Genomic DNA, 23,184 nt, shown 5'->3' on the forward strand with positions numbered 1-23,184 from the left:
TTTGTCAAGTCAACGAAATGTGAGTGTGTAAACAGATGTACGTATGTCCTTACTAATACCTGGACCTCAATAACACACACAGAGGAACCACTGTTTACATCAAGCAGGAGACTGTCTGATGAACACAAATGAGTAGGCCATGGACGATTTCAGTGTGTCCTCACTGAGGATGTAAGGACTGCAGTAAATCAAAGTGGGACAATGCAGGGGCCAGGCAGAGGACACAGCAGCCTGAAGTGGGTCATTGAAATGTATGCATGTGTCGAGGCGGGGGGAGTGCTCAGAAACGTCCCTGGAGTGACATCATAGGTCATAATGCTGATATGAAAGAAAACCACCACATAAGCAGAGATTGAATAAGCTGTAACTTTTATTGCACATTCCTGTTTGGTCTTGCAACGACCTTTCACCTTCGGAACTTTTAAGACCTCTGTCTTGACCAATCACTCAGTAGTGGGTCAGTAGTGGGACGACGTTGCCCAGAATTACTGATCAAAGGTCAGATTCCCTTAACTAGATTTGAAGCATAGGGAGGTCACACTGATCCCAGATGTGAGACTGCAGGGGAATTTTAAGTCCAGATCTTTGTGTTGACTGCATAACACAGCACTGTCTACAGCAGGACCAATGGGGATGAGACAGTAGTGACATCATGGAGGGGCCTGGGAAGTATTCAAGGAAGCATAGGAATTGTCTTGATTCCTCTTTAATGCAGTCCCAGTGAAGGAAATACTCCTTTTAAAATTTTGAGGCTTTGCAACCTTTTGTCCTTCTTAACTCCCCCAAATCCCCCCAAAATAAACGTACCTTCCCCCATCACACAAAATACAAAGGCTATCATTCATAGTACGTTTTTTTTTCTTCTTGTTTTCTTGTGACAATACCTGCAACATGCTTCAAATCTTCATTTTGGCAAACCACAAATAAATTAAAACACAAACATTCATAACACAATGTGACATTTTTAGGACGCTTAGAAAGAAAAAAAAATACATACAGTACAGAACCCCCCAAAAAATAGCCCAAGAAAAGAAAAGCATTTGCATTTGTTTTTTCACCATATTTCTTCTTGCTTTTCTTGAAAAAAGATATACAGTAGCTAGCTACCAATCACATAGCACATGCAGATATAATACAACATAATCAGTTCACCCAGTTAGTGTCTGCAAACTACCTATCTAAACTATATCACAAAATTATTCTCTTGAAACCAGCAAACACTGAGCTTTTGAGATATTTTGTCTTAATAATAATTCAGTTTACAGTTTTCTCCGCTGACGAGCTGAGAGATCACTATACGATCGACCCTGAAATGACTAGCCAAATTCAAAGAGGACTAACGCTTTCACACATGATAACATACCAGATGGTGTGTGGTTTTTTTTCTTTTTTTCATCGTGGTTGGAGCGTAACGCACATATTTGCTCACACATGCACTCACACACAGACAGACATTTGTTATCGATCACAGACGTGACACAAGGGGGACTTTGAGAGGCAGCATAGCCCGATCTGAGCATGGCGTGCTGGCAGCGCAGGCTTGGCTTCAGTTCAGTGGTTTAAACATCCTGGTGACATGACGGTTGTACCTGCGGAAAGCTGAACTCCTACTCTACCCCTGTCTCGCCTAACCCACATTCTGCCCTCTCCTACTTCCTCCAAAGAAACAGGGCAGGAGCGGAAAGTGACTAAATGTCATTGCCGAGCAGGAGGTTTGACATCATCCGTCCTTCTGCTCTCGCTGCTCTTCTCTAACGACGCTCCCCTGAAATGTCAGACCAATTAGCAGCTTTCCCTCTGACATTTAACTGTCAGACAGCAAAACAAACACACAAGGAGCCTGCTGGACTGGATGGACAGACAGTCTGTGAGTAGAAGGCGCCCGATTGATTGAAACTGACATCGCTGCAGCCACAGACTTGATATAAGATATTTATGAAGTCCTTTTATAGGTTGGAACTCAGGAGCAGTGTGTCCCTGAAGTAATCGCAGCAGGTAGAGCTAATAATAATTGTCTTTGGCCATTTTGCGAGCTGCTTGACATTTCCGAGAAGCAGTGATCAAAACTCCCACAATTCCCTCCTCTCAAATTTTGCCTCTTTTTCAGCAGACATCAATCAGGTGGGCAGTGAAGCGTACACTCAATTAAAGTACTGCTGCATCCACGGCAGCACTCAAGCTCCCCCCGTCTTCATTTCTAGGTGTTACCGCTGCCATAAGGCCACAGGTGGAAGCAACATGCCTGTGCGAAAATGTGTGTATGTGTGTGCGCAACTGAAGCCCTGCTAAAGCCTATTTTCTACTGACCTTAAGTTCTTTACATGGATCCAAAATGAAGGTACGTGCACGTAGATATTCGCTCACAACCACACACACGTGTACAGTAGTAATATTCGGGAGCGGACTTCAACAGTGGAACAAGACGTCGACAAGTCATTCAAAAAAAAAAAAGCACTCCTTTTAGGCCTTAGTGTTATTCACAGTAAATCATATTTTTAAGTTTAAACACACACACACACACACACACACACACACACACACACACACACACACACACACACACACACACAAACTTAGGCCTGACATTTAACTGTACCATCTGGTATCTAAATCATGGGAATTACAGTTTTCTTCTTGTCCTACACACACACACTCGATAACATGAGAGTAAAGAGAGAGAGAGAGAGAGAGAGAGAGAGAAAGAGAGAGAGAGGTGACTGACTGTCATTTTCTTTATCATACATAGTCTCTGCATAAAGCAACATGTGACTTTATTTCCTCCGTTGGAAATCAATATCCATATATGCAACAGTGAGCGCTAGATTTAGCCACAAGAGACGCAGAGAAAGAAAGAGAAACAAAGCGAATGAGCTAGCTAAAGAAATAGACAGAGAGAGAGAGAGAGAGAGAGCACAGCTCCATGTAAATTACAATCTTCATGTTGCATTGAACTGTGAGCAACGGCACAGTCGAAAGAAAAGGGGAAGAGAAGGAACGGATGGGATGGTGAGAGGAGAGGAGAGGGGGATGAACCTCCTTCATTTAGTAGTCTTTCTCATGGGTGGAAAAGTCCACACAGTTCGATTTGTCTGACTGCACGTGCATGGGTGTGCGCTGAAAAACAACAGAACAAGAAATCCAACAACAGTAACGCACACCCCAATGCACATGTACACACTCCCAGCTGATGTCTGATGGAGTGACACACACACACACACACACACACGCACAATTCCCTCTCAGGCCTTTCCAAATTGGGGGAAAAAATCTCTCTGAGCGAGAAGGAGGGTAACGAAAGTCACTTCTTGGTGTAGCAGAGACGATGATGATGGTGTGTCTCCTCTCTGAGAGTTTTGGTGGTGATGGAACGACAAAAAAACAACAAAGAATAGCAACACAGACCCACGAAACTGAGAAAAAAAGCTCTTTAGTAAAACAGCAAAAGGTAAAGATGAAAGATTGTTGAGTTAGCGTGGTGTGTCGTTTTGCGTGTCAGAGCTAGCTGGGTTTGTCCGGCTAGCGCGGGGTCAAGGGGTCGGCAGTTGAACACTCAGCCGTCAGACACAGGCGGAGACACCCAGCCGTATTTCTCGTGGGTCTTCACCAGGGACTTGAAGGTGGCCTCGGCTTCCTTACGGCTGAACGCTTTCTTGGATTTTCCTGCTTTCCTACATATACGTCCCTGTAAGGAAAGAGCGATACAGACAGAAAGAGAGAAGGGAGTGGGAGGGAAATGTTGGGTTAGGTCATGTGAAAATAGAAAAAACAGATGTCTACTAACAGGACAATTACAAAGGAAAGTTTTGGTGGGGTTGCATGTCAGACTGAGACTCAGACAGACTAAGACCTGAGACAAGTGCTGATCTCCATCATGGTAACAACATCCACAAAATCACGGTTTGCCAATTTTTCTTCAAAGTAAAAGCACACCATTCATTTGTTGCTACAATGCTTTCTATCGAGCTGAATTACAGAGCTTTTATTTTGAAGAGTTGTAAACTTGGGTCTGAAGATTGTGTTGGCTGCTCTAACAGACCGGTGAAATGACCAAAATACAAAGTATGAAAAAATAACAGCAGCAAATTATTGAATTATTAAATAATTGAATCAAAATCTTCATTGCAGATAAACCAGGTAGGAAAAAAACAAAGTCACAAAGACAGACTTATAATGAGCACTGCACTAGTAATAATGATAATAATAATGCATTGTAATGTAATTTGAAAAAACAAATAAATAAATCAGAACAGGTTAAAAAATATGAAAAGAAAATTTATAATCAGTTGATTTCCAGCCATAGATGTTTTTTAGAGAAGACATGGGAAGTTTGACTGTGCCCTCCAAAGAAGCTAATTACACATGATACATCTGTCTGTCTGGCAGTCAGAAGAACGGATGGATGGATGAAATGAATACATTTATACCAAATTAGACAGACAAACATATCCTGAGCCACAGAACAATACATTAGATGTTGATGTTTAAAGTCAAGGATCTTTGATACAAGGTAGAGAAGATATTTTTGTTTGTCGCCATAACCATCAGACTAATGGAGATAAACATATTCTTTAAAGCTGACAAAATCAACTATGTGTAAGAATTTAGGTGATTGAAGCCACTCTTACCTGAAGTGTTACACTTTGCTCATGTCATGTCAGGATGTCAACATTTACCATAAAGGTCAGAATATGGGTCGTACTCCAAATAAAGGGGCAGCTGGTGTGACCACATAGACACGAATGAAGGCTGACTTGACTGCTCTAACCAACCCCCGCCCCCCTCCTCTTCTCTCACCTTTTTTGGTGCCCATGTTGGCCATATCTAAATCCACTACAGCATTTAAAAGTCAAAAACCCTAAAGACTTACTCACACTCACACATCATCATACTCCGATGAATAATTTGAGCTTTTGCTTGAAATATAAAACATTTCTGTTTGCAGGAAAATAAAAACATTCCGGGAGAAAATTTACACAACTTTGCCTTACTATCAGTTCATTCTTCTTCCTCTACTTGATCTCACTGGAAAGTACTACAATAATGAACAGATTTGACACATAAGTGACTTTGAGCAAGAGGAAATTAATTATTTTTGCACGTCAACTTTGATTTTTTCTTTGTTTCCTTAAAAGAACAATGAAATGGTGAAAATGTAGAAAACAGCAAACGTCAAAATATTATTTGTCTGAGCTGGATATTCATTTTCAGATCAAACGAACATATGGCGTCTTTGATCAAAATAGTCAGCTGTGGATGAAGCTCTGGATAAAAACAGTTTCATGTCTTTTCAGGCAAAATATAGAAAGATGGAGACTCAGCCCACACATGCAGATGGATGAACAGGATGTTGACAGGACAAGTGGTCTGAACGCAGGATGATCAACATTAGATCAATGTTTAAAGGCTTTTAAAATGTCAGGGTCAATCAGAAGTGAAAATATATCGTCCATTACACTGAGCAACACAGAGATCAGAGGAGAGGACTAAATGATGAAAAGCTTGTAAATATGACAGAAAATAAATATATGAGCATGTAACCCTCTTGTGCTCAGTGTAATGACATATGACTTGGACATTATTGCCCAGGCACCACCTTGCTGAAACCCTCCCTCTTTTCAAACAATGGGGCTAATAATAAACTTGGGATGACACAGGGAGAAAAAGATGAAGACAAGAGGTGTGGGTGTTGCCTGTGATGATAAAGCTGCTTATTCCGTTGTTGGCAGCGGTGCTGTCTTCCCTAAAGAGGAGTGTGTGGGAGGATGAATAGAAATAGAAACAACTGTCTTGGTGTTGAAAAGGGAAGATATACAGCCATGACAAAGACATGATTCATGTGAGTTTGAAATGCATCGTTTTAGGTGTAAAAAAAATCACTTCCGAAACACAGGAACAGCACAAAGGGAAGCAAATACCTCAAACTGCACAGTGAATCTTTGTCCACTGGTCATGTACCGCAGCTTCAAACTGTGCTGTCGTTGACTCACTACTCTCAACACTCTAACATCGCACCTTTTCCCTCTGGCCGACTGTCTAGGCAGAGAGAAAATGGTAGAGGACACTCCACTGACGCTCCACTGAAAGCAATACTAATTTAATTCATTCAGATGACAAGCTCTTCTGCACTCTGCAGTGCAGCATGGATAAAATACCCCTCTCATTATACATCCACCGCCTTAAAACCTTCATGTCGTGCTCCTGAACCTTTTTTTCCACTGAGAAACACTGGACAAATGGAGCTGTTTTCCACACCTAAAAGACCTGCAGGGGTTAGCCACTGTAACATAATGATGAGCATGATCAACTTTCCAATCGTGCTTCAGGAATTGTTGCAGATAAATGGTAGTTGTAAAATGCTGAATTTAACTGGTGCCAAAGACAACAGTGTTAACAACACTTGTAATTGATTATCCATGTTTTGTCTTACACTGATAGCCGAAGCTAATGGCGGTTGTTTCGTTCTACAATGCAGCCCCAAAATGTTCAAACTAAAACGGGGCAAGTAACGCTTCCAAACTTCTCGGTTTCAGCAGCTCCAAAAAAGTAGAGTGGACATCAGGTGAATCTGTTGCAGAGCTGACACCTTAGATGGTGTTTGTTAAATACAAAAAATATTAAAGATATTGCTGCATATATTGTATATTGCAAATTGCAAAGAATTTGGACAAATTGCACATTTATACAACTTTTATCTTTAAACTGGAAAAAACTGCCATGTGTATGGTTTTTCAATTGTATTATTTACTCTACATTATCTTATCTTATTGAATCTCTGGCCAAGAAATTGTTTCTCAGCTAGTGGTATCTTGTTACAGATAATCTACAAAAAGTGTCAGCAGTTTACGTCAAGACTATTTCTTATTTGAAAAAAGAAGATTTCCACAGTCAGGCCACAGTTAGCAGCACAGTGATTCTGAAAAATCATTTGCTGCTGATTTTATAAATAATTTTGAATTCATTTTTTATGCTCTGAGGGCCTAAAACAAACTTCCAGTCATCTGCATTTTCATGACTGAAATACTTTTTGTGAGTTCGTTTTTTTGTCAGCAGGACCTAGTTACACATTAATACCTTAGTCCCATTGCTGTGTGAGCTGGTAAAGAATTAGCCCCACTGCGCACTGAATATAAAGTGGCTGGTAGTGTTGTATTTATCATTGAGATTTGTGTTAGTAGAGAGTAAAACTACAATATGCCTATTTCAAACTTATTTGCAAATTTAAGAGCCTAATTATGTGATTTGGGTAAAAATGAAAGATAACAATAATCTGTTTCAGTAATGCACCACATCAGTAGAACACATGGGCATTGTTTAAATCATCCACCTTCTTAAACAAAAGGTGGATTTCAGGACTACTTTTTGGACTGCGTGATTCTCCATGCGATGAAAAACATTAAATAAAGCCCACTGTTACGTCTTCACTCTCATGACATCTGATGAATGATCAGTATGTCCCGTTACGTACTTGCTTGGCTATTTTGGGTCAGATGTGATGCAGGGGATGAAGGGAGATGAGGTGATAACATTGAATGATCTGGAGATTAGGGTTACAGTTTCCATTCCTGTAGCAACACTGGCCTCATTTCACAGCAGAGGCTTAGCGACACTCACACTCTCTGTCACTTTGTCTCTCTGTCTCTCAGACAGACACACACTACGGAGCTCCTAAACAATACTGAAATCCAGACTTGCTACAAATGTCCACCTTCAGTTTCACAGAGTGTCTCAGTCTCAGAATTTGACACAAAAGAACCTTCAAATGGAGGCAGAGGATTGAGAGAGTGTAAATATGGCTGATCTCACTGCCAGTGACAGTAGTTTTGAAGTAGATTTTTTGCTGGAAACAAACAAAAGCAACGTTCCTTTTTTTGTGGGATTTTAGTTTTAGCTCGTTTTAAAAACCTGAATGCATGTCTTAATGTGGGACTCATTCAGAGACATTAAATGCTGCGTCCCTTGAGGACGTAGTTTCTGTTTCTCTCTTTTACAAAGTTAGATTAAAAGACAACATTCTCTTTTTTCAAACAACTGATCCACCCAGCCTTTAAAGTGGAAAACAAAACGGAGTGGGGGACACTGAAGCAAAGCTGCCTGAAACCTGCTCAGCCTCTCTGTGCAGCCAGAAGCCTGGAATACGAGCAGCCCGGGCTGACAAATGAAGACAAGGTGGACATTTTCACAAGCTGCTATATATGTTTTCAATTCACACATATCTTCATTATCGATGCATATCTTTGCATCCTGCCATATGGAAGCTGTCACCACCTCAAGATGGTGGCCACTGTCTTGAATTGATGTTGCTATGGCGATTGGCTGGTCGCTGTTAAAGAGGTGTGATTACCATGGTGATCGATGGCAGGGATGAATATACCCTCAGCTGAACATTGTGCTGCCATTAAACCCAATTGCTGTGAGCATTGTGTACTCGTCTTTACACACAAGAGCCAGCAATTTCTCATTGGCTTGTTCTCTATGGAGAGCGGACGTGTGTAGGAACAACATTCGATGAAGAAGCAGATATAGACTAGGACCTGAGATGTGTGTGTTTGAAAGTAAAAATCAGTTTCTGAATGTGTGAATTGATTAACGAGCCCAAGGGGGATATTGAGCATTAATTAGCAGCATTGTGCTCACGTTTATCCACCAGAACAGACTGGTATAAGGCAAAGATGGAGAGAGAAAGTAAAAATATCTGCTCGTGAGGAAAAGAACAGGCAAACAAAAGAGAGTGCATGTGTGTGTGTGTGTGTGTGTGTGTGTGTGTGTGTATGTGTGTGTGTGTGTGTGTGTGTGTTGCAGTTCAGTTTAGCGAGGGCTCCCAGGCTTATGCAGTGCCATGTCAGTGTTTGTCTATTTCAGCTAAGCTTGCTCGTGGAGAGGGACGCACTTGTGTAAAGTGGCTGCTGGGTAATCGTGTGAATGGGAATCAGTCAATGGGCTGACCGGGACGGCCCCATTGCATGTTGGGAAGCAGCTCAGGGGAAAAAGGGATTGCATAACGCAGACATGTGCTTAAAGGGACCTTGATAAACAAACAGGGATCAATGTCATCATCATCATCCTCATCAGATCAGTCAGAGGAGGAGCCCCGTGGGTATTGATGGGACTGATGGTGGGATCATTAAAGGGTAATGCCACTGTTTTTTTTAAGTATAAGTCATTTGTCCTGCTTCATCTTTCAGTTTCACCTTTGCACTCTGTAAAAATTTACTTCAACAGAACAATGAAATCCACCACAGCAAACAGGAAACTTTAAAGGGCTGCTCCCCTCATTTACCCCGAGAAATTTACTAATTGCAACAAGTCAACCTCTGAAACTAGTTGTATAACCTGATGAGATCATGATAGAGTCGCAGGAAAACCCTTTGAATTGATTGTTTTCCCTGAATCCTTAGATAGCAAAGAAGCAAATTGACTATAAACTCTTCATTGCAAACAAACCAGGCAGGATGAACACCAAGTTTTCTAACTTATTTTGCATCATAAACTCACTAATGACAAGGAATAACTCTGAACTAGCTCCGGAGGATCAACACAGGCCAAGAGAACAAACAACTCCAAACAGGCAGGTCTACAACTCGCACTGCACTGGTAATTTAAACTACACCGATGTACTTTCTATACACTGTTGAACAGTGTATAGAAACAGAACCACGGATCAAAACAGAATCACAGATCAATTTCCTAATATGCTCACACCTTTATAAAACCTTCTGCCCACACTAGAGCTCTTTTTTACCACCTGCACAGCACTACAGATAGATTACACTGTGGCGTTCTTAGACTTGGAAATTTCACATGAGAAGGCCAGACTGATGGTCGATCTCTGCAGGTGAGGGCACTTCTAGCTCTGTTGACTCTCACCTCATCATTCCGTGACAGCGTGCATCCTCTCACACTAAAAATAGAGATGATGTTTCTAAAGAAGCCACAATGCTATTGTCACCGGGACAAGGACAGATAAATATATTGTGTGTGTTTAGGTTTATATATAGTTCTGTGTGCCGTGTTTGTCAGGATGCATGAGAGACAGACAAGCGCATCTCCCAGAAAATTAGGACACGGAATGCATGCAATCGCCTGCGTTGATACACACATCCACAAAAGTGAAAAAAAAGCCATGCACACACACATGCACACACACACGGGAATAATTAATCAATAGTTTCCATTGGCGAAGGAAGACACTTCACTATAATTAGGGAGCACTGCGGTGCTCCAAGCTCATCTCCTCAAGCAGCAAATCAAAATTAATAGACACACACACACACACACACACACACACACACACACACACACACACACTCTATCTCTCTTTCTCTCTCTGCTTTTGGTACAGCTCTTGCATAACCTTTCCTGGTAATTTCTTAATGGCCACATATGATTCAGGCACAACCTTAAATGAATTCACAAAGCACAATCAAAAAAAGCACTAAGGTTTGGGGGTTGGGCAGGAGAATCCAGTGACAGCTTACATAAGGTCTCCTGCCTCAGCCGTGTCACAGTGCTGACGTCAAAAGACCGAGAGTGAGTGAGGTGAACGAAGCAGCCTCCACAGATGAGATGAATGGAAATTACATGAAAGTGAGCGCTTAAAAAGCAAATAAGAAAACTTCCTATCCGGTTGGAAAACAGAAAATCTTGTCAGAGATAAATGATTATTGCCTGGAGTGCATTTAGAGATGCAGCTATTTCCACTGCAATTGCAGAGCTGCTGCTGCTGCTGCTGCAGTGCACAGAGAATGTGAAAAACAGATTTGACAGGATTACATAACCCAGTCTGTCTAAATCCCTACATGAGGACTGCTGGTAGGTAGGCTACCTGCTGTCTCTATTCATCCGTCTTTCCATCCATCACCACGCTTTTGCAAGTGTTGAATACATGTCTTCTTCAATCTGATGGGATTGCAGCTATTGTGACACTGCATCACAGCCTGCATTGGGGACTTTTCCGTTGCATGGCGGCAGGCCTCAGCTGTCAGAGGAAGCTGATTTATGTAGGCGATAAAAGAGAGCAAAGCAGGACCGCAGAGAAGAGCTGGCATCAAGGAGATACTGAGTGTTGCACTGCATGAAATGGCCGCCGTAAAGTCACATAAAGATTAATAATATTCCCAATCATGGCTTTGCTCATGGCAGAGAGGAGGGGGTGGGATGAGGAGGCTACAGTGCAGCCCCCACAGCTGTGATAGGAAATGCTATAAATAGACCACAGGTACAGAATAAAGACAAATTCTACTGAACAATCTCGTTTTGTGATGATAATTACCCTTGGAAATTAAAAAGAATAACAAGTGTTCCTATTTGGATGTTTCAGGACATAAGAGATTATGATTATAAGAGTTTATGATTGACTTCCATTAAAAACAGATGCAATTACCTAAGACACGATTTTCCCTACTGAATATCAAGAGATAGTGGTTTAAGATATAAAGTAAGAGCAAAAGCCGTGCCATGGAGCACGTCGTTTGTCTGCGTAAAAGCAGTTTTAAACGTTAATTACGCATGGATGCCTGATGAAATTGTACTTATCCAGTGTGTTTAATGGCTGAAATGAATGTAGTAGAGATGACTGACATGCCCCATTGGTTGGTGATATTCCAAGGACCCGTCACCCTCACCTGTCCTTTTACGAGGCTGGCCGCAAACTGCCTCATGACCGCCTCCACCGTGTAGGCGCTGGACCATCCGCGGGGGGTCAACAGCTCCATGCATATGGCCCCGCCGTCCAGCACGTAGCCGTTCTCCAACCGGGGCGTCAGGACCCGCATGAACGGCGGTGAGAAGGGGAAATTGTCGGGGAAGGTGACGTTGAGCAGTATGAACTCGGTGCACGTCTCCTTCATGTCCTGCCACAGCGCCGAGTCCTTGTCCACTTGGTGCAGTTTGACGTTCCAGTCGTACAGGTTGTCCTCCACCAGCTCCACCGTGATGAAGTTGTCCCCTAACCTCCGGATCTCCTGCAGCTCCTTCATCAGCCGCCGCGTCCGGACCTGGGTGCAGTGTTGCCGGTGAGGCGCCAGCGGTGCTATCGAGGAGGCGCTGGTCGCTTTGCTGCCGCCTCCCCCCGTCTGCTGCTTCTCCTTCGCATCCTTGCCCTGCTTATCCTTGCCGCTCGGCTTGTCCTTGCCGTGCTGGTCCAGCTTCCTCGCCTTGATCTCGGGCGTGCTCAAGATGTTGGCTTCGTTGGCGGTCTGACAGTGCTTGTTGGCGTTGTTCTTCTGGTTCCCTTTGGTCCCCTTTAACGAGCCCTGGTGGTGCTTTGGGTCCTCTGTATCTCGGTCGTGCAGACGGATCAGACCGATCTTCCGCAGTAGGTTGGCCATAATTTTTTTATGGATCTTTATCTCTCCGCCGATCCCCCCGCACAGGGGCGATGTTCGAGTCGCTTCCTTGCTCGCAGAGACGACCTTTATCGACGGTGATTATTAACCTTGCTATACCGCAATAACCTCCTCCGTGCACTGCAGCCTCAGGATGAGCTCAAACCAGGGGGGAGCCTTTACGTCTTTCTCAGTGCAGCATCATCTTGACGCGGCTCGACTGGAATGAAAACAGCAAAATAAACGTCAGTTTGGATCAAAAGACACCGTGTTATCATTTCAAACCTACAAATGGCTACAGTATACGACATGTCCTTCATTATACTAGAGAATAAAATAACATAATGATGGATGTGACAGTAATAATCTGTCCTTTCACATAAACGTAGATTCCCCTTTTCGCTTCTTCTCCTGCCCACACAGACCCAGTGCTGCTGCAGGATCCCGACAGCTGCCCGTACCTACCGTATATAGACGCGTAAAATCCGGAGCGTAAAATGTCCGTATCACGTCCCGTTATCCTGTGTGTTTAAATAAATAAAATAGCAGCAACTGCAGCAGAATGTAACGCACAAATTGCTCCACCATCCAGGAGAGCTGCAGTGTGGAAGAGGTGGAGGAGGAGAGGAGCCTTTGAATGTGTGTGCAGCTGCCGCAGCTCCGTCTTAAATGCAGCCCAGGATGAGCCAGCCCCCGGTGAAGCCTCTCACTGTCTGTGCGTTCACACCGGGGCAACTGCATCCTGGGCCTTTCGAAATAAAAGCCTCGGACGAGAAGGATACCAAGCACCAACATGGATACATTCAGGCCTACGGAGAAGTAAGCCTTATGTGACATGACAGCGTTGATGCACTTGACCAATTCGGCTATACAAATAGAATTATATAGATGGACAGACGGACAGATAGATAGCCGAGAGCCAAACACAGGTTTTACATAAAAACAATGACCCCAAGAGTGAACATGATTTCATGATGCAAACGTGAAATGTTAAGAGCAGTTCCAAAGTTGTCAAGCAAAGACTTAATGTGGTAAAAAGTGTGTCTTTTATAATGTAATATATAGTTAATCCGTAAACCATCTCTTCAATGCTGGTTGTTGTTTATTCTGAAGGATTATCATTGACTTCCTTTTTGTTTTATCAGGCTAACTCTGCCTGGCTTGACGTTCCTGTGTTTTCCTGAAAGATCAGTGGCCTGTCAGTCTGATGCCTGAGGAATCTAACCTCAACGTGTGATACAGACACACACACTAACTTTCACATTCAATGACTTGTGACAGCTCATGTGTGTCTGAGCCTATACTGTAGACAGACCATTAGGAAATGCAGGGAGTTTCCGTACCCAAATTACCGATTGATTGAATGTGTAGTATTCAAATATCAGGGTAAATTGAATCTTGGGTCAATAATAATAATAACTGTATTTATAAGAAGTTTATACAAATTGCTTATCAAAAAAATCCATAGCAAAAAGATGAATGAATTATAATAAAAGATATTCAATTTAGTTAAGTTTTAATGGCCAAATCATTACATAATAATGTCAAGACCTTAAAATGTATAGAGAAAGCCAACAGTTCTCCAAATGAGCAAGCACTTCGGCAACTGTGGAGAAAAAACTCCTTCACTAACTGGAATAAACCTCCACAAAGAATCGGATACTTAGATAGTAGTATAAATAGTAAATAGAATAAAGATTATAGACCCTAAATATAAAGACATATAACATTCAGTATGCGATTAAAATGTGCCAACTGAACTAAGGGAAAGATTTCCATCTCATCTTAATTTGGTTTCATCAACTATCAAGTGAATACTAATATAACTAAACATTATGGAAACAACTCTGCCAGTGAGATATAGTGATAAATAGTTATTGAAGCAACACAAAAACTGGCAGCACAACGCTCAATTAAGAGTAAAGTCTAAAAAACACCATTGACACATTGTCTGAAATATGCAGCAATTACTTTTGGTTTGTGAATATGGGCTAAACAAATCAAATTTGACTTGGATGGATTGTGAATATTTTCCCCATGCATAAATGGATTAGGTTATAATGCATTCACTAAATAATGAATCAAAAATAATAGTAGGACTTTAGGCAACCATTTTAAAAATTGGCCAACAACAGATGAAAATTAGCCTGTTGAGCTAACTTTGGCTCATTTATAGTCGATTTTACTGTTGATTGATGAGCATTGTCCCTGTCAAATAAACAAATAAATGAAAATAAATGAAATGACTGCAGTGCAATGAGGTCTGTGCTATTCAATACAGAGTTTATTAGCAGGGTGACATCGCGTACAGGGATTTAGCATGTGCCCAAATTGTATTTGAAGATATCCCCCAGAGGAAGGCGCATTTTGCATGTTTACCATCACACATAGAGATAATACAGTGTGACACATGCTGGCTTTAAAATCACTTTTCCCGGTGTGGTGATTTTCATGGTGGACATCTGTAACTGATGTGTTGCATATTTACAAATTAATAATATACAGTATATTTACAGTGGTATTTACTGTCAGTATTGTGATGATTAGATATTATAAGAGATGCTGTCAAGTGACTGTTCCATCACTTTATTTATCTTCGATTACAAGAATATCACGGTGAATAAAACAGAAGAAAATGGACTCAGCTCATTCTTCAGTCTTCACAAAGGAGCTTCCGCTCAACCAGCAGCACGACACTTTGTTGCGCCAGACGACCACCTCTCATTGGTGGTTACCCAGGTAACAGAGCAGTACTAGCCGTCGATTGGCTGTTCCGTTGCCGCAAAGCACTTCAGTGTTGTGGCTGTCGTGTTGTCAGCGGCGAGCAGCGAATATCTGACCAGGAGAATTCTTCCCACCGGAGAAATCGCTGTTCATTCACAGCTTTGTTTTTGCGAAGCGGAATCAAAATGGCGGAGAAGTTTGACAACCTGGAGGAGCACCTGGAGAAATTCATCGAGAACATCCGACAGCTGGGGATCATCGTCAGCGACTTCCAGCCCAGCAGCCAGGCAGGACTCAACCAGAAGCTGTGAGTCATGTTGTCCCCGAGCTGCTCGAAACGGCACCAGACCAGAAAGAACGCATCTGTTGATTTGTCCCTTTTCTCTCCAGGAACTTCGTGATATCCGGTCTGCAGGACATCGAGAAGTGCCGTCAGCAGCTCCATGAGATCAACGTCCCGCTGGAGGTCTTCGAGTGAGTCCTGAGTACCGGTGGTGGATTCTTTCCGCCTTCATAATCCGTGTCGAGGTTTTTCATTCACAGTTCTGCTTTTATCTTTCGATGCCGAGTCACGTACATATACAACATGTTCTGCTGAGACAATACTTTCAGTTTTTGTATTCGTCACACACTAAACCCCATTCGAAAATCGTATAATTTACATTTTCATCCCTCCCCCCTCAAATCTGGCAAAGTTCCACGCCAGGTTTTAAACAGTTTCTTGGTTTGTTGTAGTCAGTTTATAATTCGGCATACACATATTACTAAAATGATATTTACAGCAGGTATAATTGGTCCACACTTCTCGTTGCTGCTCTTCATACTGCATTGCAGTTGGCTGAATTGGTTCAGATAAACTAATTTGTTGTGGAACGTGTCTAGGCCAACTTAACATATTCAGACAATAGTGTTTATGATATTTTATCTGTGCTTCATAGCTTCAGCTGGAATTATGCCTCCTTGTGTTTTTAGATACATTGACCAAGGTCGAAACCCTCAGCTGTACACCAAGGAATGTCTGGAGAGAGCCTTGGCGAGGAACGAGCAGGTCAAAGGGAAGATTGACACAATGACGGTAAGCGATAATCCCAGGGTCTTACATTCCCCCGCCAATGATGCTTTAAGATTAAACGTAACCATAAGATATTTCAATGATTTAATCCTCCTAAGCACGTGTCGGAGTTTATTAATAGATAGAAAGTGTCTGTTTCAAGGATCCTCTAAATTATACGAAGAGCCATGTCAGGCTTTCCCTCAGGTTTCACACAATCTGGGACCATGTGCATGATTATTATTTATGAAAACACAGCAGGTTCTTGTCACATTTCAGTTGATGTTAGCTCCTCGTGTGTGACAGATGTAGTTCAAGAATTCATTTCCACTGTGGCAGCAAAAAAAGGTCACACCTGCAGCCTTCAGAAACCTCTGCTGGATAAACGTGACTAACAAAACTATTTCAAGGCTGATTCTCTTTGATAGAGTCCCTAGAGACGAACTTGGTAACACCAACTAGCTAGCAACATAATGGGGATATAACAACCCATAATGCAACACTGCAAAAGACTGGAGTTACACTGGTACTCATTCCAAACGAAAGTTATAATGAATGAATATTCTCTCAGCATAGTTTTTTCTGTTCATTCCGTTCATGCGCTGCACCTTAGTCTAATAATGATTATTATAGTGTCCTTGCTCATGGATAATAAGTACAATTATAGACTAGTCCTTTTTGCAGCTCTGCTCCACAAAAGCCGACAGTTACTATGGTATAACTATACGCAAGTTAAATTATTCTCAGCGTAAAAGTGGCAATTGTAAACTAACATCAGTTGTCGGATTTTCTTTCATAACAGAAATTCAAGAGCCTTCTAATCTCAGAGCTCAGCAAGGTTTTTCCAGAGGACATGGCCAAGTATAAGGCTATACACGGAGAGGATGCCCCCTCCTAGTGACTCCTGCACCATGACCCCTGACCTTCAACCTGTGACCCTCAAAATGAAAGCCTGGGGGGTATTTGACCAAGTGGGATCCTCTGTGTGTGCCAGCAGAATATGAAAACACCCACTTATTATTTTTTATGAATGTTGTGATCCTGAAGGAGAAGCCTTTATTCCCTGACTCAGCCAATCCCTTCTCATCTTTTAATTTATAATTAACATCATTTAAAGGAATAGGAATCAATAGCAAGTATATGCGAGATCTAGAGATCAGAAACATTTTATTTTTTCTGTGCTCAGTTGTTCTGTTGCCAGGAGACACATTTGTTTTTAATGTCTCTGTTAATGCATAGACATTGAGTTTGCAGCAGAATATTATTACAGCTCCCAACTGTACAGACAAATGTTTAGAGCTGCATGGAACTTATGTGATTCTGCATCAACAAATTGACTCCATCAGCTGTACATACACTGTATTTATACTCCTACACTTAAACCTTTTGTAATGCTTCCTAATCATCGTGCATTCAACATGCATTCGTACCACGCACACTTCATAACATTTTGTATCAAGCTCAGGTTTCTAAAGGCCATGATAACTGAATGCAAATGTTATTTGATGGTACCTCTGTGCCTGATCACTTGAGATGGTCAGAAATGAGTCCACTCTTTATTTGTTACCTGTTTGTATTATAATGTTTGTTAATAAATGATCCTTGTTGGACTAATATTGTGTTTTGTCTGTTTTGTTATGGTGGAAATATAAATAATAGAATGTTTGTATTTTAAATTACTTGTACAGTCCCCGTTTGTTTGAATTAGGCTGTGTTCTTGGCCTGTGTTAATTCTCTGGAGCCACTTCAGAATTAGTTCTCCTCAAACAGCCAAAATAATGTCACTTTGTATTGTTTGTTTGTAGAGCTTTTAATTAACTGTAGCAGACTGAAGTTAGAAAACTTTGTGTTCGTCCTTCCAGGTTTATCTGCAATGAAGATTTTATAGTCAATGTTTATCACAAAATAAAATAGAATTTACTTTATAATTGTTCACCTAATGGTTTATATATAAGTTTGAATAATTAACTTATCAGCTGATGTTTGTTCATACGCTGCATGTTGGCTATTTCAAGGTCTGTTAAGCAATCAACACAATCTTCAGACCCAAGTTCACACCATTTCAAAATAAAGCTCTGTAATTCAGCGAATATAATAAATAAAGCATCACAGCGACATGAATATTGTGCTATTACTTTGAAGAAAACCTGTTAAAGAGAAAGTGATTCTATGAATGTTGCTGCCATGATGGAGAAAAATACCCGTAAATGACTGTCAGTTTGTTTGGGGAAATAAAAATTATAAAATTATAAAAATTAAGTATGTATTGGGGTACATGGCTCCCCTATAATATTTTCACGTACGAATGGACTAAAATGCTGTAACGACACCAAAGTATATGAAAATAATTCTAACATATTTTAAATTGTATCTGTAGAATTAGTTTAAAAATCCCAAGAATCAAGGGCGGGAAACCTGAGGGATCGAAACGTGAGTAAATGGGTTAGTGGACACAAAGAGGTGTCAGTGATGTTCAGGGTCATCTAGCTCAAGTGTCTTCTCCAGACTGTCTTGTATTGTAACCACACACTGTCCCTCTGTGTGTGTGTGTCTATAAAATGGGAGACGGGGCCTGAGAAAGAAAAGAGACTAAGTCATCAGGCAGGTCGTGGCCCAACATGCCTGCTCCTGCTGGGGCTTAACCGCGATGACACGCCCTTCTGACAGTGGAGGCCCGTCCTCTGGGACAGTAAGAAGGAAATGAGCCCTGTTACTGGTTTGTGATCTGTGCTGTAGGCTAATACAGACAGCCCTCTTCCCTCGCTGTCACTCCTCCCTGAGGATTTCTGAATGCTTGTCTCATTTAGTCAATGTGGTTTAGTGAGGACCCAGCCTCCACCTTTTAGTGGGGGAGGAAAGGAGGAGCCCATATATATCCATAGAATGAAAACGTGTGACGGCATCAGCAGAGTAAACTGCTTTAGACGGCAGCACCCACCTGACAGTACCTAATTCCTCCTCTGTGCGGATGCAAACAGTCCTTTGTTTCACCTTGAGCTTCTTTAAACCAGTGCCGTCAGTAGCTTCTCTTTCTCTGCTCTTTATTTCTGGTATATTTTTTCCCTCTGACCCCGCTCCTCTGTGTGCACATGACCAACAGCCTCACTGCAGCAAGTCACGGCAGCGTTGGTCAATGACACCCTTTCAATCCAATAACAAGCCCATTTGGAGAGAGGAGAAATGGAATTATATACTATTTCTATCCAGTTTGTGTTTGCATCTGGGCACCGTGACATATCTTTAACGGGCTGACACTGTGTGTGCATGCGTGTGTAGTGACGCTTGACTAACTGGAAAAGAGGAAGATGAAGAGGAAGAGACTTTAGTACAATAAATACAGCTCTGTATGAAGTGCTGAGGTGTGCTGGGTGACTCATCCAAGGTGACTGAGTCTTTCTCTCTCCTCTTTTTCTTCCCTCGATTCACCTCCTCTTCTGTTCTTGCTCAGGGCCTGAACAAACTCCCTCTTTTTCAATGGCCAATACTTTTTTCTTCTTTTGTGGTGTCTTTCTCTGCGTTCCCCCACGGGATGAGCACTGTGGTGTGTTGGCACAATGTCGGCTGTGTTGACTGCAATGATTCATGTGGAGGTGGACCCTCTTCCCATTTGTCATTTGTGGTTCATCACTCATTGGCTTGATAGGTGCTTAAGCACAGGAGGACAGAGTTCATATAATACACTGGGTGGGATAAATGCTGTAATCGTCAGATCCTGTGATATTTCATTTAGTCTACTGGAGGAGTCCATTCTTCAATTTCATGGTGTAAATGAGACGCTCAACAAATTGCTTTTCAAAAACAAAGGCATGAGTGCACTGCACCACTGACTCTACGAGGTATCACATTGTGAACAAGTGTTTGGTGCAGTATCAGGTGATCTGTTGCCTTCGCAGTCTTTAAATAGTTAATTCGAATGCCCGAAAACATTAATTCAGGACAAGGAAAGTATCAAATAACAACATGCAGAAAAACAACCTCCAACATAAGCAAGGTATCATTCTTATTTCCATCTTAATCTGTATTAGGTTGCAGCTGTGTGGTGTAGCCACGTACCCTAATTCGTATAATAAAACCTTATACTGTAAAAATGTACCTACACCTCCTCAACTGTGATTGGCCTCTCAGTGGTCAATTTTTCTTCAGATTTCAGAGAGAACCTCATTCAAAATCACTTTGTCACCATACACACTTGTATTAGTGTGTGGTTTATATGATGTGATCACAAGTGGACAGCACTAAGTACACTTATGACAAATACATGACAAAACTAAATAATGTTCTTTTAGACAAATTAATGCTTGGTTCAATTTTTTGACATAAAATCTAAATGAAAACATCAGGTTATCTGCCTCTAAAGCAGAAGATCTGGTTGGGATTCTGCAGTGGCAACTGAATATAACACAATTTATTGTCTCCTGTGCTGCTTTGTAAGCCTTTGTTCTCAGCGCCTGAGGAACTTTAGCAGCTTGGCCGTGCTATAATGTTTTTTGACTTTATCTTCATACAGATGCACTGAAACGATGGCTGATATTTATAAATCCTCCCATGCCCTTGGATGGCGCAGGAAACACAAAGGTGGGGGCTGCTGCCTTTGATGCTATTAGCATAATGTCTTTCTGATGCTAATGCTAAGTGCCTCAGACTGACCGCTGGAGCTCTTGTGGCCCACAGCCATGACGTGCTTACATGGCTGCTGATCGCTCTCTGCCACGCTCTTGTTTCCGGCATCGTGACGACCGGCTGTCTCGCCTCAACTCGGCGACAGTCAGTCAACTTCTCAATGAGGGTCAGGGGCGGATCCCCCCTCCCTTCTGTCGCCCTGGTCACCATGGAAACACCCCACCCATTCACAGTCATCTGCCCTTTCTCTCTCTTCTTTGGACAATGGCCATTGCTGGGTGTGTGTGAGTCTGTGACTAAGCGCCATATAGTAAATGTTAAAGCAGTGTGTGTGTCTTTGTGTGTCAGCATATTATAATAACATATTGTTGTAATAGTAACTGACCCTTTCTCATCTGATTTGTGCTTATGAATCTACAGCACTCTGGGCTTGCATATGAATTGTGAAACACATCACAGCAGGATCGACACTCCCACATGCTTTCTGAGCATCTATTAACTCTGCACACATCCACGCACACGTACACAAATGCAGAGGCACACAGTGTGAGTCAAGTCATATAGCCCTGCTGTGGAGGTGAGCAGGGCCCAATTGTGTTGCAAACAGTAATGACACACACTATACAAAGGCTAGCGATGAAAACGAATATTGTACCATCTGGACCTACTCAGGGTTGCTGCTGTCTGCTTGAATGTGTGTGTGTGTGTGTGTGTGTGTGTGTGTGTGTGTGTGTGTTTGATGGCCATTAATGGAACGATAAAGACACTTAATGAAAACTCTAAATTAGCTCAACAATGTCTTCTTCAAGATGCCTCTCGCACCTGCCGCAGCAAAGCACCCTTCAACAGCAGCAATTGAATTATTGAGATGAAATTAAGAAACACCAAAGATACAAGTAGATGCATGAAAAATATTATTCTCGTGTCTGTTTTGTGGCCTAATTGCCAGCAAGTGTACTCTCCTCCTCCTGGTTTCATTTGCAGCTGGTCTGCTTTGCTAAGAGTGGGAGGGAACCAGACAGAAAGAAAGAGAGACAGAAAAGAAAAAAGAAAGACAAGAGATAGGGAAGGGGGAGGAGAGAGTTGTTATAATTTAATTTCCCTCTGGTTTAATTATCTGACTCAATAGACGGCCCCTACTCTTTCTCTAATGTCAGTAAATGTTAGAGGTATAAATGTGAGTCTTCGGTGTGCATTCAGTGTGTGTGTGTGTGTGTGTGTGTGTGTGTGTGTATGAGATACTCTCTTCCCCATGTGTAAATGACGTGCACAACAAAGCAGGAGGCGCGGCGGCCATGCTGAGCAGGGAATAGATGATCTCACTGAAATGTTCAAACCTTGCTCATTACACGGGGAAAAGAGGAAATCGATCATTTTCATCACTGGCTGTAGGCGCGCGGTTACACAAGTCAATGAGCCGTCATATTCACAGTTATGATTTACTGTAAACTGCCTCAGATGTACCATGTATGATTAGAGCATATGTTATCCTTCCTCTCTCGCCAGTGCATGAGAAAACAATCAGTGGAGTTTCTCACATCCTAACAGTGATGTTGATGTTTGCCAGAGGCTGTTTTGGCCTGAGGCTGTGTGTTTTCAGGATATCAACACAAGCTGGTATAGGAGGGGGCTTCTCCTTTGTTATATACAGTATTAGCTGAAGTGGTTCTCTTTGTCTTATAGATAATATCTTGTTGCTGGCAGCGTTTAAAACTAAAACGATCTCTGTCCATCAAGGCATTTTGGCTCTTTATCAGTGTCAGCAGATGGTTGTTAGTTGTAGAATTGTCGGTTGTATCATTAAAATGCAGAACTGCAGCAAAGACAACAGGGTCAGCAACGTATGCCATTGATTATTCTTGCTGCGTTCTATGCTGGTACCCTTCGTTTTCTTCCTGAAGGGGATCATGTGACGAATCAGAAAAGGCTATGTCATGACCTATGGTCATGACTGACAAGACCCAATCAGCAAGTTAAAAGTGGCTATGTCATCGTTTCCAATCATCTCTGTTTGATGTGTGACAGTTATAATTGATCACATTGCCCTCTGTATGACGAATGATCAATAATGCCATATTTGCCATAATGTATGATTATTTCATCATGAAATGACAGTCGTCAGAGTTATAATTATCAGAATAGTAAAATATGGATCTACGTCTGTGTATACGCTTGTTGTAATGATGACCAGGAAGACATGAAATTAACAATTTTCTTTCCAGCCAATTACAATAGGTATACTGGTGGCGACACAGGCAGCAATTCAAAGATGGATATTGAACCATGTTGTTTCCATGCAGCTAGATTTGAAAGCAGTGTCAACTCCTCATTTGTGAACATATTGTTTATATTTTGTTATATAAGGTATACCATATATATATACAAGGGATGGACATGTGTGCAATAAATTTCCCCCAAAGACGATAATTATAAGCCTCTGGTAACCTCTCCACCTTTCTTTATTTG

General features: G+C 41.9%; 2 protein-coding genes across 2 annotated transcripts; one reads left to right on the plus strand and one right to left on the minus strand.

Moving 5' to 3' along the window:
- Positions 1–352: 352 nt before the first annotated feature.
- ube2ql1 (ubiquitin conjugating enzyme E2 QL1) lies at positions 353–12,964 on the minus strand. Its single transcript, XM_020090912.2, has 3 exons — positions 12,789–12,964; positions 11,622–12,543; positions 353–3,682 (listed from the first exon to the last, which is right to left on the minus strand). Exons 2-3 carry the CDS (start codon positions 12,324–12,326, stop codon positions 3,551–3,553), a joined length of 837 nt encoding a protein of 278 aa, XP_019946471.1. The 5' UTR covers positions 12,327–12,543; positions 12,789–12,964; the 3' UTR covers positions 353–3,550.
- Positions 12,965–14,607: 1,643 nt separating this feature from the next.
- On the plus strand, positions 14,608–17,712 carry med10 (mediator complex subunit 10). The gene is made up of 4 exons (XM_020090358.2): positions 14,608–15,354; positions 15,438–15,521; positions 16,020–16,122; positions 16,901–17,712. The coding sequence occupies exons 1-4, from the start codon at positions 15,233–15,235 to the stop codon at positions 16,994–16,996; spliced, it is 405 nt and encodes a 134-aa protein (XP_019945917.1). The 5' UTR covers positions 14,608–15,232; the 3' UTR covers positions 16,997–17,712.
- The last annotated feature ends 5,472 nt before the right edge of the window (positions 17,713–23,184 follow it).

Source organism: Paralichthys olivaceus, chromosome 20, assembly GCF_024713975.1.
Source record: "Paralichthys olivaceus isolate ysfri-2021 chromosome 20, ASM2471397v2, whole genome shotgun sequence".
NCBI lineage: Eukaryota > Metazoa > Chordata > Actinopteri > Pleuronectiformes > Paralichthyidae > Paralichthys > Paralichthys olivaceus.

What these genes read in the sequence shown, in the direction of transcription:
- ube2ql1 (XM_020090912.2), bottom strand. Translation starts at nt 12,326, where the DNA reads ATGGCCAACCTACTGCGGAAGATCGGTCTGATCCGTCTGCACGACCGA. An exon ending in CCAGCCTCGTAAAAGGACAG is followed by an intron (nt 3,683 to 11,621) that starts GTGAGGGTGACG and finishes CTTTCCTTACAG; the next exon opens with GGACGTATATGTAGGAAAGC.
- med10 (XM_020090358.2), top strand. Translation starts at nt 15,233, where the DNA reads ATGGCGGAGAAGTTTGACAACCTGGAGGAGCACCTGGAGAAATTCATC. An exon ending in GCAGGACTCAACCAGAAGCT is followed by an intron (nt 15,355 to 15,437) that starts GTGAGTCATGTT and finishes TTTTCTCTCCAG; the next exon opens with GAACTTCGTGATATCCGGTC. An exon ending in GTCCCGCTGGAGGTCTTCGA is followed by an intron (nt 15,522 to 16,019) that starts GTGAGTCCTGAG and finishes TTGTGTTTTTAG; the next exon opens with ATACATTGACCAAGGTCGAA.